This window comes from Cynoglossus semilaevis, chromosome 9, assembly GCF_000523025.1.
Source record: "Cynoglossus semilaevis isolate Cse_v1.0 chromosome 9, Cse_v1.0, whole genome shotgun sequence".
NCBI lineage: Eukaryota > Metazoa > Chordata > Actinopteri > Pleuronectiformes > Cynoglossidae > Cynoglossus > Cynoglossus semilaevis.
The window spans coordinates 5,434,657-5,445,254 of record NC_024315.1 but is presented as its reverse complement, the minus strand read 5'-3'; the positions used below and the strand labels follow the sequence as shown (position 1 = coordinate 5,445,254).

At 43.6% G+C, this 10,598-nt stretch overlaps 1 protein-coding gene across 1 annotated transcript; it reads left to right on the top strand.

Annotated features, from left to right (window-relative positions):
• Nucleotides 1-2,609: 2,609 nt before the first annotated feature.
• On the top strand, nt 2,610-6,612 carry LOC103383540 (E3 SUMO-protein ligase EGR2). Its single transcript, XM_008316697.3, has 2 exons — nt 2,610-3,444; nt 3,718-6,612. The coding sequence occupies exons 1-2, from the start codon at nt 3,288-3,290 to the stop codon at nt 5,037-5,039; spliced, it is 1,479 nt and encodes a 492-aa protein (XP_008314919.1). The 5' UTR covers nt 2,610-3,287; the 3' UTR covers nt 5,040-6,612.
• The last annotated feature ends 3,986 nt before the right edge of the window (nt 6,613-10,598 follow it).

Below are 10,598 nucleotides of genomic sequence, written 5' to 3'. Positions count from 1 at the left end.
CATGGACCCAGACTAATGTTTATTCTCTATACCTACCAAGCCATGAAGTGGGAGAATTGACTATCTTTTTCTCGCTGTGCTTTAACACGGAGGGAATAAAACAAAGGCTTTTATTTAACTTCCTCGGCAGCAGAGTTACCGCTGCGCTATAATGTCAGTAAGTGCTACCATTATATAAATCCATTACTTAGTCTATGTGCTGTGGCATTTGATGGAGGAGAGAGGTTAGTAACACTGCAGTTATCATAACAGCGTCCCGTGATCTGAACTCTGTGTGATCAGATTGGTTTTAATAGACTCTGGATTACTTGGAGGCAGTTCCTCAAAGCTAAACATCTCCAGGCCTGGAATTAGAGTGCACATCTGAGGTGAAAACGATTTGTTCCGGAGAATGTCAGAGCCACACTGAAAAGGGCTTGTGTGCTATTATCACACACTAACATGAGAAATGACAGGGGAGCAGCTCCGACGTCCTTTGATTCTTTGTCCGCTGCTCAGTACTGATGTAGATAACATCAAATTCAAGAAGTCTAGTCTGCTATAACCAGGCTGTTCATTATGTCTAATGGGCACCTTCAGCATCTGTGCTGCCTCTGTGCTGCAGTACACACAGTGGTCCATACTGCCTCATAATATTACTGATCTGCAGGTCGCTCTCGCTGCTACCAAAACATTTGTTTTGCTGCATGTGGACTGAAATATCATCTTATAGAAGCGTTTTTATGGTGGAAGATAAATGAGAAACGGAGTTTGTAGTTTTTGGATCTTCCATCTTCTTGAATGATGCAGGACTGTCTCTATGTCCTTCCAGAGATTAGTTTCATTTTACTGGCATTCTCCTGATTTGTGTTTTTGTATTTTTTTTTTTGTTGAAAGCCCAGTGAAATCAGTAGCTACAACATGTGAAAGTGCTCCAGCCAAACAACTTTGTTTGAATGAAATATACCAATAACTGAAAAGCTGAAAAAGATTGTGTCCGACCGGCATTGTTTGATCGGCGGTAATTACTGAAAATGTAGCTCTGAAAACTATGTTTGTCCACAAAAAGATCCATCCCCACTTTATGTCTTTCAATAAAATGAAAAAAAAGAAGTATTTTAGAACAGTTGCACGGACATGGAGTATGGCTCGTCTGCTATTACTAATTGTCCCAATAGTATAATACGTGTCTTTGACATGGGTAGATTAACACCCTGGTAAAAATAGGCCGTGTTGAGGACTCATTTTGCAAAAGGAAATGCACTCATTGCAGAGTTTTTATTTATACAAACACTCATTATAGTAGTGGTCTGTGGACACGTTTCCATCAACCTGTATGGTGTAATTGAATGGATGTCCTGCAAAAAAAAAAAAAAAAAGGCCAGTCAAATGAATACAGGAACCCAGAAAGCATTGAGTGTGGTGCGACACCTGGAAAAGGTTTCTGTTCCATGAGCTGTGTGTGTAATTACACAGCTGAAAGCTGCGGTGCCGCTGTCCGAGGTGCTGAACCTCCGACTGCTGCCACAGGTCTGCTGGAGAAAACTGCAAAGTCTGATAAAAGAGTATCGACTTTTTGTAATAGGAAGTGTGACCACAGACTGCACCCGGCAACAGATGCAAAATTGAGAAAAAACACTTTGGGGTGGAAATGTCATGCGAACAGTTGGGTTCAACCACTGAACACCTCGGGGGTTTTATCGACTCCCGTCGGTGCTTTCAAAGGCCAGGGGTTCGTTCAGTCCAGGCTGTGCAGATTTTCACCCCGACAGTGTGAGTGACCGCGATGTCCAGCAGCCGCCGACAGGAGAGAAGTTTAGGGAAGTCAGTCTGAGCAATGTTCAAACATGGAAGAGCTTCTTTCAGTTTTTCATCTTTTTCTTTTTGCTCTGGACATATAGATGGGTGGGTAGGAGGGCACCGAGGGTTTAGGGGTCAGAGTGAGGAGTAAAATCTCTTTTTTAAACTAAACTTTTTTAATCATTTAAGGGTTTTTAGGAAGGAATGAATTAGCTGTTTGTTAGCTTTACATAACAACCAGTAACCAGACAATTATACTAGTACTGTATATATGTACGTATGTGTATATGTATATACATATACACATATATATGTATGTACTTATGTGTGTATATGTGTGTATATATATATAATATATACATGTGTGTATATGTATATATTTACATATATATACACGTAAATATATACATATACACACACAGGTACATATTTACATATACACATATATGTATATATGTACATATGTGTGTGTATATATATATATATTACATGTCCAAGATTTTTCAATGTATTTTAAAAGACAATAATGATAATAATAATAATAGACAACAGTACCATGATCACTTGTCAGTTTACACTGAAAAACTGTCAACATTCAGCAGAGCTGCCCCCCCTCACCCCTCTCGCCCCCCCGTCCCCCGTCACATGACCAAGGTGCAGCCCACCGCTTCTGTGGGTCAGGTGTTAATCACTGGGGTCTTACACAGATGGGAAACATGTCGTCCTCACTGAAGTCATTAAACAACAACATATTTATTATATAATATATTGTAAAAAAAATAAAATTAGTTTCATTTAGTCACAATAATAACGGTTTAGATATTTAAAATAATGTCTTCTTTATTCAGTTTTTTTTTCTCTTTTCAAATGTCCCTACAATAATATCACACTCAGCCATCATAGTTAATGCTGGATACTGGGATGACTGACCTTATTGTGATAAGACAAATACTGTTTTATTGACAAATACTACTGCAGTATAATCCATCTGAAGACAAACGTCCGGGATACAAAACAACAACAACAACAACAACAAATATTTCAGTGTTTCCAGCTCCTCACCGACGGCCACCACTTGTTGAAACGTCAGACTCCATCTCTCCTGTACGGGGTAAGGGAGGTTCGGACGTACTCCGTCACATCCTCTGTCCTTATATGGGCATGAAGTTTACACGCAGCGGGGAATCCTCTCAGTGGAGCTGATGAATGGGGAGGAGGGCCGAGGGAGCCGCCGGAGTGTATATAAGGAGAAAGGGAGGAAGCCACAGCAAGCAAAAAGCCTTCCAACCGAGGAGCAGAAACGGAGAGGATTTAATCTTTAATTGCTTCATTTTATACACACACACACACACATACACACTTTTGGACACAGATCTATTTGGATCATTTGTGGAAATTTGTCTGGAAGAAGAAGAAGAAGAAGAAGAAGCCAGTGATCCGTTGAATCTGAATTCACGTCTTCCCTGTATTTTCTCTGGAAGAAGACACGGACTCACGAGTTGATCATTATGTTGAACAATATGGATTTGAACGCGAAAGATTCTTTTTACCCTCAGTTTGACAATTGCAACAGTTCTTCTCTGGGAATGGAAAACAGCGCACGGAAAGACAACCAGGACGTGTACGTCGACGCTGAGCGCGGGGTACCTGCCCAGTTTGGCCACGGTGAGTTCGCATCTCTGCACATTCTGTCAATAATGTGCATGCAATACTTCTCTTCTTGGTTCTGTCAAAGAAAGGCTCGGGGAATGCAGCTCACAGCTGGTGCTCCTGTTTCTCGGATGCGCCATTCTGTGCCAAATTACGCATAAACGTTTATGTAACACACGCTTCCTCCACCGCAGCCGTTCTGAAACAGTGCCTTATTATTATTATTATTATTATGATTATGATTAAACAGTGGCGATGACAAAGTTTCGTCTCTTTCTGTCTCCGCAGAAGGAGCACCTGTAACCCTCAAAACCGAAGCTTCCAACTCAGAATATGCGTTTAACCCGTGTGAGTGCCCGAAAGACACCTACACCCCGTCGTCGCTCGCCTACTCCGGCAGTTTCTATGTTGAGGCATCTCAGGGAGCGCCGTGCAGCACCGAAACACTGCTCAACATGATCACGGAGATCGTGGGCATTTCCACAACGCCGATTTCTGAGGCGCAAGCGAACGCCAACAGTCGAGGAACTTATGCCTCGCCCGCGCCGATGGACAGCAGCAGCAATGGCGATTTTGGAGACAGCGGTGTCAGAAGTCAGTCCTACATCTGCTCCGGACCCAGTCCCCCCGTTTACACCACGGAACAGTCATGCCATAGATTCGCTGATGCTCAGGCCCAAGACCCGTCCACCTCCCAGCTCAGCTTCGGCTCCTCTGGAGCTCCGAACCAGAAGAAGGCTGAACCAAAATCAGAGGCCGCGTCTTTTCCTGTGGTGATCAAAAATGAGTTCGAGAGCAGCTGCTACGAGTGGGGGACATTCAGTAAGTCCACCTGCCTGGAGAGCAGCTTCCAGACAGAAACCTTCCCCTTGTCAAATGACTTCCCCCCGGATCAGCAAATGGATGTAAAGGAACTTTTGGACACGTTCCCCCCGATCTGTCCCAACCCGGAGATGGAATTTAAAGTGGAGGGGGGCATCAAGCAGGAGCCGTGTTTCTCTGACACCTGTTCCCAGAACTACTCCAGCCCCCTCTACAATAATTACCTCCCCCCGCCCCCCATGGGCCTCTCCTCTAACCTCAAACCCTTTCCCGAACCTCCACAGACGTCCAATCAAGCCGACTCCTTGTACGCCTCCCCGGCTCTACCCAGTACCATTGACTCCATCCTGTACTCTTCCCTGTTGCCGGATTCCTTTGCCCAAAGTTACACGACCCGTGTGACCAAGCCCCCCAGGGCCAGGAAGAGCGCGGCCGCCTCGCACGGCCCAGCCAAGGAGAAGCCCTTCACCTGCCCCATGGACAACTGCGACCGGCGCTTCTCACGCTCGGACGAGCTCAACCGGCACATTCGCATCCACACGGGACACAAACCCTTCCAGTGCCGCATCTGTTTGCGCAGCTTCAGCCGTAGTGACCACCTCACCACCCACACCAGGACTCACACCGGAGAGAAGCCCTTCTCCTGCGACGTGTGCGGCAAAAGATTTGCCCGCAGCGACGAGAGGAAACGGCACGGCCGCGTGCACCAGAAACAGAAGGAGAAAATGGAAGTAAAGCCTCAGGTGAGCGCCGCCCCCTGGCCATTCACTCTCCCTGAGGGGATTTGAAGACACTTCCGTCATGTGTTCGTCTATACAACGATAGGATCTTTCCGTCTTGGAAGACAAGTCAGCTGACTACAACTTGTCAGAGTCGGTCTGACTTCGAGGCATGAAGAGGTTTTTTTTTCTTTTTTTTTTTCTTTTTTTTCGTGTTTGAGGAGCAGAGAGGAGGAGGAGGAGGAGGAGGAGGAAGCGGAGGCTGCGTCAGCCATGCTGCCTGTTGCTGATGCTGCAGACTTCAGACATAAGTCACAAAAAGTCGGTTAACAGACCAATAGTGACTGTCGCCACTGAGCGTCGGTGGGAAATAAACCTCTGCCCCGGCTTTTGCATGACTGCTGTTCAGCACCTCTCCACATGGACAGCTCCTTCTTCCCATCCGCCTGTGACGACGGAGGGATTGCACTTAAACAGATGTTTTAAAAAACGCCATTTAAGATTCTTCTTTTCTGCTTCTAGGATTCTTAGAGCAACGCTTTGGACTCGGTTCCTGAATTGCATGTCCGTACCAGTGTTTTTTTTTGTTTTTTTTTGCTTCCCTTGCTTCCTGGAGTATCGACCACTGCCAAGGCATTCTTGGGCTTCACAGTGGAAGTCATTGACATGAATGTAGGCTGACATTGAAACGGCTGTGGCCGTGAAGCTGTTCATCCTCTTGATCAGATTTATTGTTTCTTGTTTTTTTTCTTCCTCTCAGTTCATCTGACGTCAGTTAACTGTCACTGGTCTTGGTGTTGTGTTCCAGTTTCTTTGAATTGTGAAAGCTTATATCATAAATGGAAAAATAAATATATTTGTATTACTGTACTTCTTTGTATTTTTATAGATAAGTATTTTACATTTAGCACAATTTCAGTGTCATTTCTGACGTGAAATGTATTTGGAATAATCAATAATGTCTTGTTTTTGAGGGCTATATTCTACTAATACACTGTTTTAAACGTTACAATTTGATATCAAACATTTTCACACGAGGCGTCGGTTTGACGAGTCCGTTCAGCTACGAGTTACTTCTGGTCCAGACTTGAAAAAAACAAACAAACAAAGTGATCAGAATTGACGGTATTTGTTGTTGTACAGACGTTCTGTTGTAGACGAAATAGTTTCAAAGTTTGTAAATAATTTTGTTAATTTTGAGTTAGAAATGACTAGTACATCAGTAAAAACATTGCTTTTGAGTAATCAGGTAGCACACATTGCTGCAAGTTTTGTAGATTCTAACTGATACGGGAGGGTTTGACGGCTGGTATATTTTATTTTATGAATGAGTGAATGTGGAAGTGTTGATTTGAACAAAGACTTTAAGGACTCGAGGGAGACTTTGGTGAACTGTCACCAACATGGTATTGCAAAAAGTGATAACACTCGCCTTAAGTTATATTAACTGTTAACGACTTTTTGTACATACAATGTTTCTACAATACTTTAAATTAATATCGATGTTGTTATTTTTATGAAAAATTTATTGAAAAATAAACACTTTCTGCCAGAGCTCCTGTCTCTCGTGTGTGATTCAGGTGCTGACCCTGACCCTTGTTCACCTCCTGTCCTGTCACACTGCTGCTGCTGCTGCTGCTGCTGCTGCCCCAACACTGAACAACCCAGTTCAGTTCTGCACTGTGACTCAAAAAGGCTTTCAACTCGAGCACATTAAAGTGAATTCCCTATTACACGCTACGGCGGCTCTGCAGCTACTCAACCTCAAATATCAATTTTCTAATGATGTAAATGCGGAGATAAAAGAGAATGGTGTGATAATCTCCACAGGAGACCTGTTTAAACTAGAAATGTTAATGCCATGTCAGTGAGATGATCTGACAATGACTCCATTCATTCCTTTGTTCATTTACGCGTCCTTTTAACAATATATATATATATAAAAATAGGGATTTCCGCTCAATCTCTGAGCGCAGTTACGGTTAATTATCAGACTGTTTCCTCCTCTCTCTCTGAAGGCACCGGAGCAGCTTCTCTTGTCAAAACTGTCTGTGCACTCTTGTAATTGAAGTGAACCTGCCTTTGAAATCGCACGGCCTGATTAAATATAGAGGAAAGCAAAGTAGTTTGAGCCATTTTTATTTTTTATTTTATTTTAACAGCACCAACATGTACGTATGACGTAGTAAAGTATCCAACTGTCCAGTAAAGCCGGTATTTTTAAACTCCTCACTGTACAACAGGTTGTTGGGAACAACACTCCAGTCATCCGTGTATCCCATAATAACAACTCCGTCCTGCTGACATGTGTTACCGAGGGACTCTGCGGCGTTGGACGTAGGACACGCATGTGTCCGTGACTCAGTCGCGGTCATCTTGCCCACAGCACTGCGTAAGTGCCTGACAAACATGCTGCAGCAGCATGGAGCTGCCACACGGAGCACTGTGAATAGCACGTACCCTTCACGTCCTTCTCCTGCCACATCCTCTGATCATCACTTACAACACGACACATGGTCAGACATTACTATATACTCCAACATGTCCGCGTTGCGTTAGTGGCCGACCGCGTCCACCGACGGTCTGTTGAGGTTTTGAATTGCTGTGCTGTGCAGTCACTGTGACCATTATTCAAACACTTGAAGACTGAAGAGTTATTGAACTCTGGCCACTGATGGAATTTCTGTATTTGAGTATTTGGAAGCTCAAACTCACATTTGCATACTTTAAATGGCCCTTGATGCGGTTGCAGAATGGGGGAAAAAACACTTTTAACTCATCCTTGTACAATATGTTTATTTTTCCTGTCGTCATAAACCAGTGAAATGACTTGTTAGAGACAAAAGAGAGAGGAAAAAAACACACACAGAGGTGAGTCCTGTGATTGACGTTTGTCTTTGTTGTTTTTTTAAGCAGATATGAGTAAATGTTGAAGCCATTAAGTGGACGTGCAGAGAGGGCACAGAGAGTGGACCTTTGCTGTAAATGGCAGCCTGTGCATGAAGTGCTTTAAAACCTTACCTGGATGGACCATCACTTATGCAAACATGTTAACATTTGGACTTTTCAGTGGCGAGGAATTTTTCCAAGGTAGTGTTTAACCGTGACTTGTATATTCCATTTGTACGCTCATTGAGATGCAACAATGAGTTGAAAAATGGTCACTAAATAACCCTGTGCAGTTACACATACATTAATATTGATAATGAAAAATATAAAAAAGCTCTTCAGTATTAATATTAGCAACAAAAAAAAGATGCAGATTTATGTTAAAGCACTGTGCATACGATGCAGGAATAGTGGATTTCTAGCAGGTCTATGTTACATTGTGCATAGGATGTGAGAACAGTGGATTTCTAGCAGGTCTATGTTACATATTTCTATAAATGGAGCCGGCAGCTCTCCTCGGTGTCAAGCCCATCCCCATCTGTGGCACAGTTTAATGCCTGAAGCCTATCTTGAGAGGGACAAGTGCAGCCCCGGTTGTCAGTGAAGAGCTCAGCGTCCCCTTTTATCTAGGCTTGAACTCCAAACAGCTCTTCCTCTACAACAATAATCAAATAATGACTTTCAAAGGCTGTGGAAATGAATTTATTTGCTTACATGAAGGATCTGAAGCAGTTCCTGCAGTTCAGGCTTCAGGTATCAGGGTCACCTCGAGTGCCTATTAATAATCACAGCACTACTTGAGACTGTCTATATGGCCACGCAGCCTCCTTTGCTCGTGGATTGATCCATTGTGGGATAATCACCACGTAATTTTATGCGCACCTTCAAAAATGTGTATAGGGGCACGTCAGCTGTCCTCGGGGCGGACTCGGTAATCAAGGTGCATAATCGCATGGCGCTAATGGCAATCAGGCTTAGCAGATTAATTCCTCGGATCACACATCAACCCCTCGGTCCTGTATCTGATCACCGTGGAGGGTGTAGGTGGTCTGGAGAGCGCAGGTGATTAAAATGAAGAGAACCATTGCGGCGAGCGAATGAGCTCGTTATGCAAACATTCTAAAGTGCCTAATTCTTTCCATTGTTACCCGCTGCCCAAATTCTTCACGGGTGTTTCTGATCAGACGAAGCGCCCGTGACGTGTGAAAGGAACTTTTTCTCGCTCCTTCATAAATTACAAGTCAAACGTGGGTCAAGGACCCGAGTCTTCCACTTCCATCCAGTGCATAACATCTCTATGGTAACTCTGTCAAAGGACGTACACTGTGTGCTGTGCCTCAAGCGGGAGAGAGGTGCACACACACACACACACACACACACATTCATGCACACACACACACAGTTAAATGACTTGCTGCACATTTAATTATGTTGGAAAATTTACACTGAATCTCTGAGCATTCCAGGGTTGAGCTTTCACTGAGCTGCTGCAGCCGCGGCTGCGTCATCCCAGTGGGGAGATCATCCATGACCGTGATCTTTCAGCCTGTTTTTTTATTTTTTTTATTAATTGAAGCTACAACATTGTAACGCCCTGTGCTGCATCCAGGAGATCTTCATTTGGGGTTCAGTTTTGGGTTCCATTTCAGGGACCAAACACTTGGCTTAGTGAAGGGAAACATCAGTATTTACTGACAATCTGTCCCTGCCTTTGTGAAGGGAAAGAACATCAGTATTTACTGACAATCTGTCCACTAGCAAATCAACACTAAACTTTAGCAGCAGTGAACATGTCTTTTTGTGTTTAAATATGTATGTATATGTACATACATAGTGGTGGGTTAGTGGTTAAGGAAGCGGACTTGGGTCCGGAAGGCCTTGGGTTCGAGTCCACCAGCTGCCAAGTTACCACTGAGCAAGGCACCGTCCACACACACTGCTCCCTGGGCGCTTAATGCTTAAAGAGGTCAGAGGTTACATTTGGTTGTGTGCAGCGCTGTTCTGTGTCACAGTGACAAATAATTCACTTCACTTTCATATATATATACAACGCCATTAGTATCAGTATATGGTTTCTCTTGGGCTCAAACCCAGGACCGTTGACGTGTAAGGCCGATTCGTAAAACCTTGAAAACTCCCCCTCTCTCTCTTTTATTCTTTAATTTCTCTAAAAGTTCAACAGTAACAACAAACCCGTCATGTTTTTTTTTTTTTTGCAGATGAAAACCCACAAATCATGGACAAAGATAATAGTTTGTTTGAATTTCCATTCTAAATTAGGTTTTGAACCCAGTTTGTGTCAACACTAGTTTTTAATCCTCCTCCGCCTGATGCCGGCACACGTCACATTCTCCAAAATGATCAAGTCGCAGCTACCCCTCTCCCGTGAAACTCCATCATTGTTTTCGCCTTCTCAAGAAAGTACAACTCTTCACTCCTTCTACAACTGATTTGAATAAACTTCCTCCAGTTTGTGTGTTTACTGCCTAACAACCAGGTGCCTGGCTGTAGCTCGCCGGATTTGAAAAAGTCATATGCAATTTAATTTTTTCTTTTTTTTTCTGCCGTAGACTTTAACCATGAAGCTTGAAACCTTTTTGGTTTGATTTCTCTTTGGATCTTAACGCCACATGTAAAACAGCAGTGATGTCAAAGCTGAGGCAGTTCTAACCCTGAGCCTTTAGACCCCCACATTAGCACTGGGCTTGTTTGTTATACGTGATTAGCTTCACTGCGCCC

Coding starts and splice junctions, on each gene's coding strand:
- LOC103383540 (XM_008316697.3), top strand. CDS start 3,288: ATGTTGAACAATATGGATTTGAACGCGAAAGATTCTTTTTACCCTCAG. Junction 3,445..3,717: donor ACCTGCCCAGTTTGGCCACG/GTGAGTTCGCAT, acceptor CTGTCTCCGCAG/AAGGAGCACCTGTAACCCTC.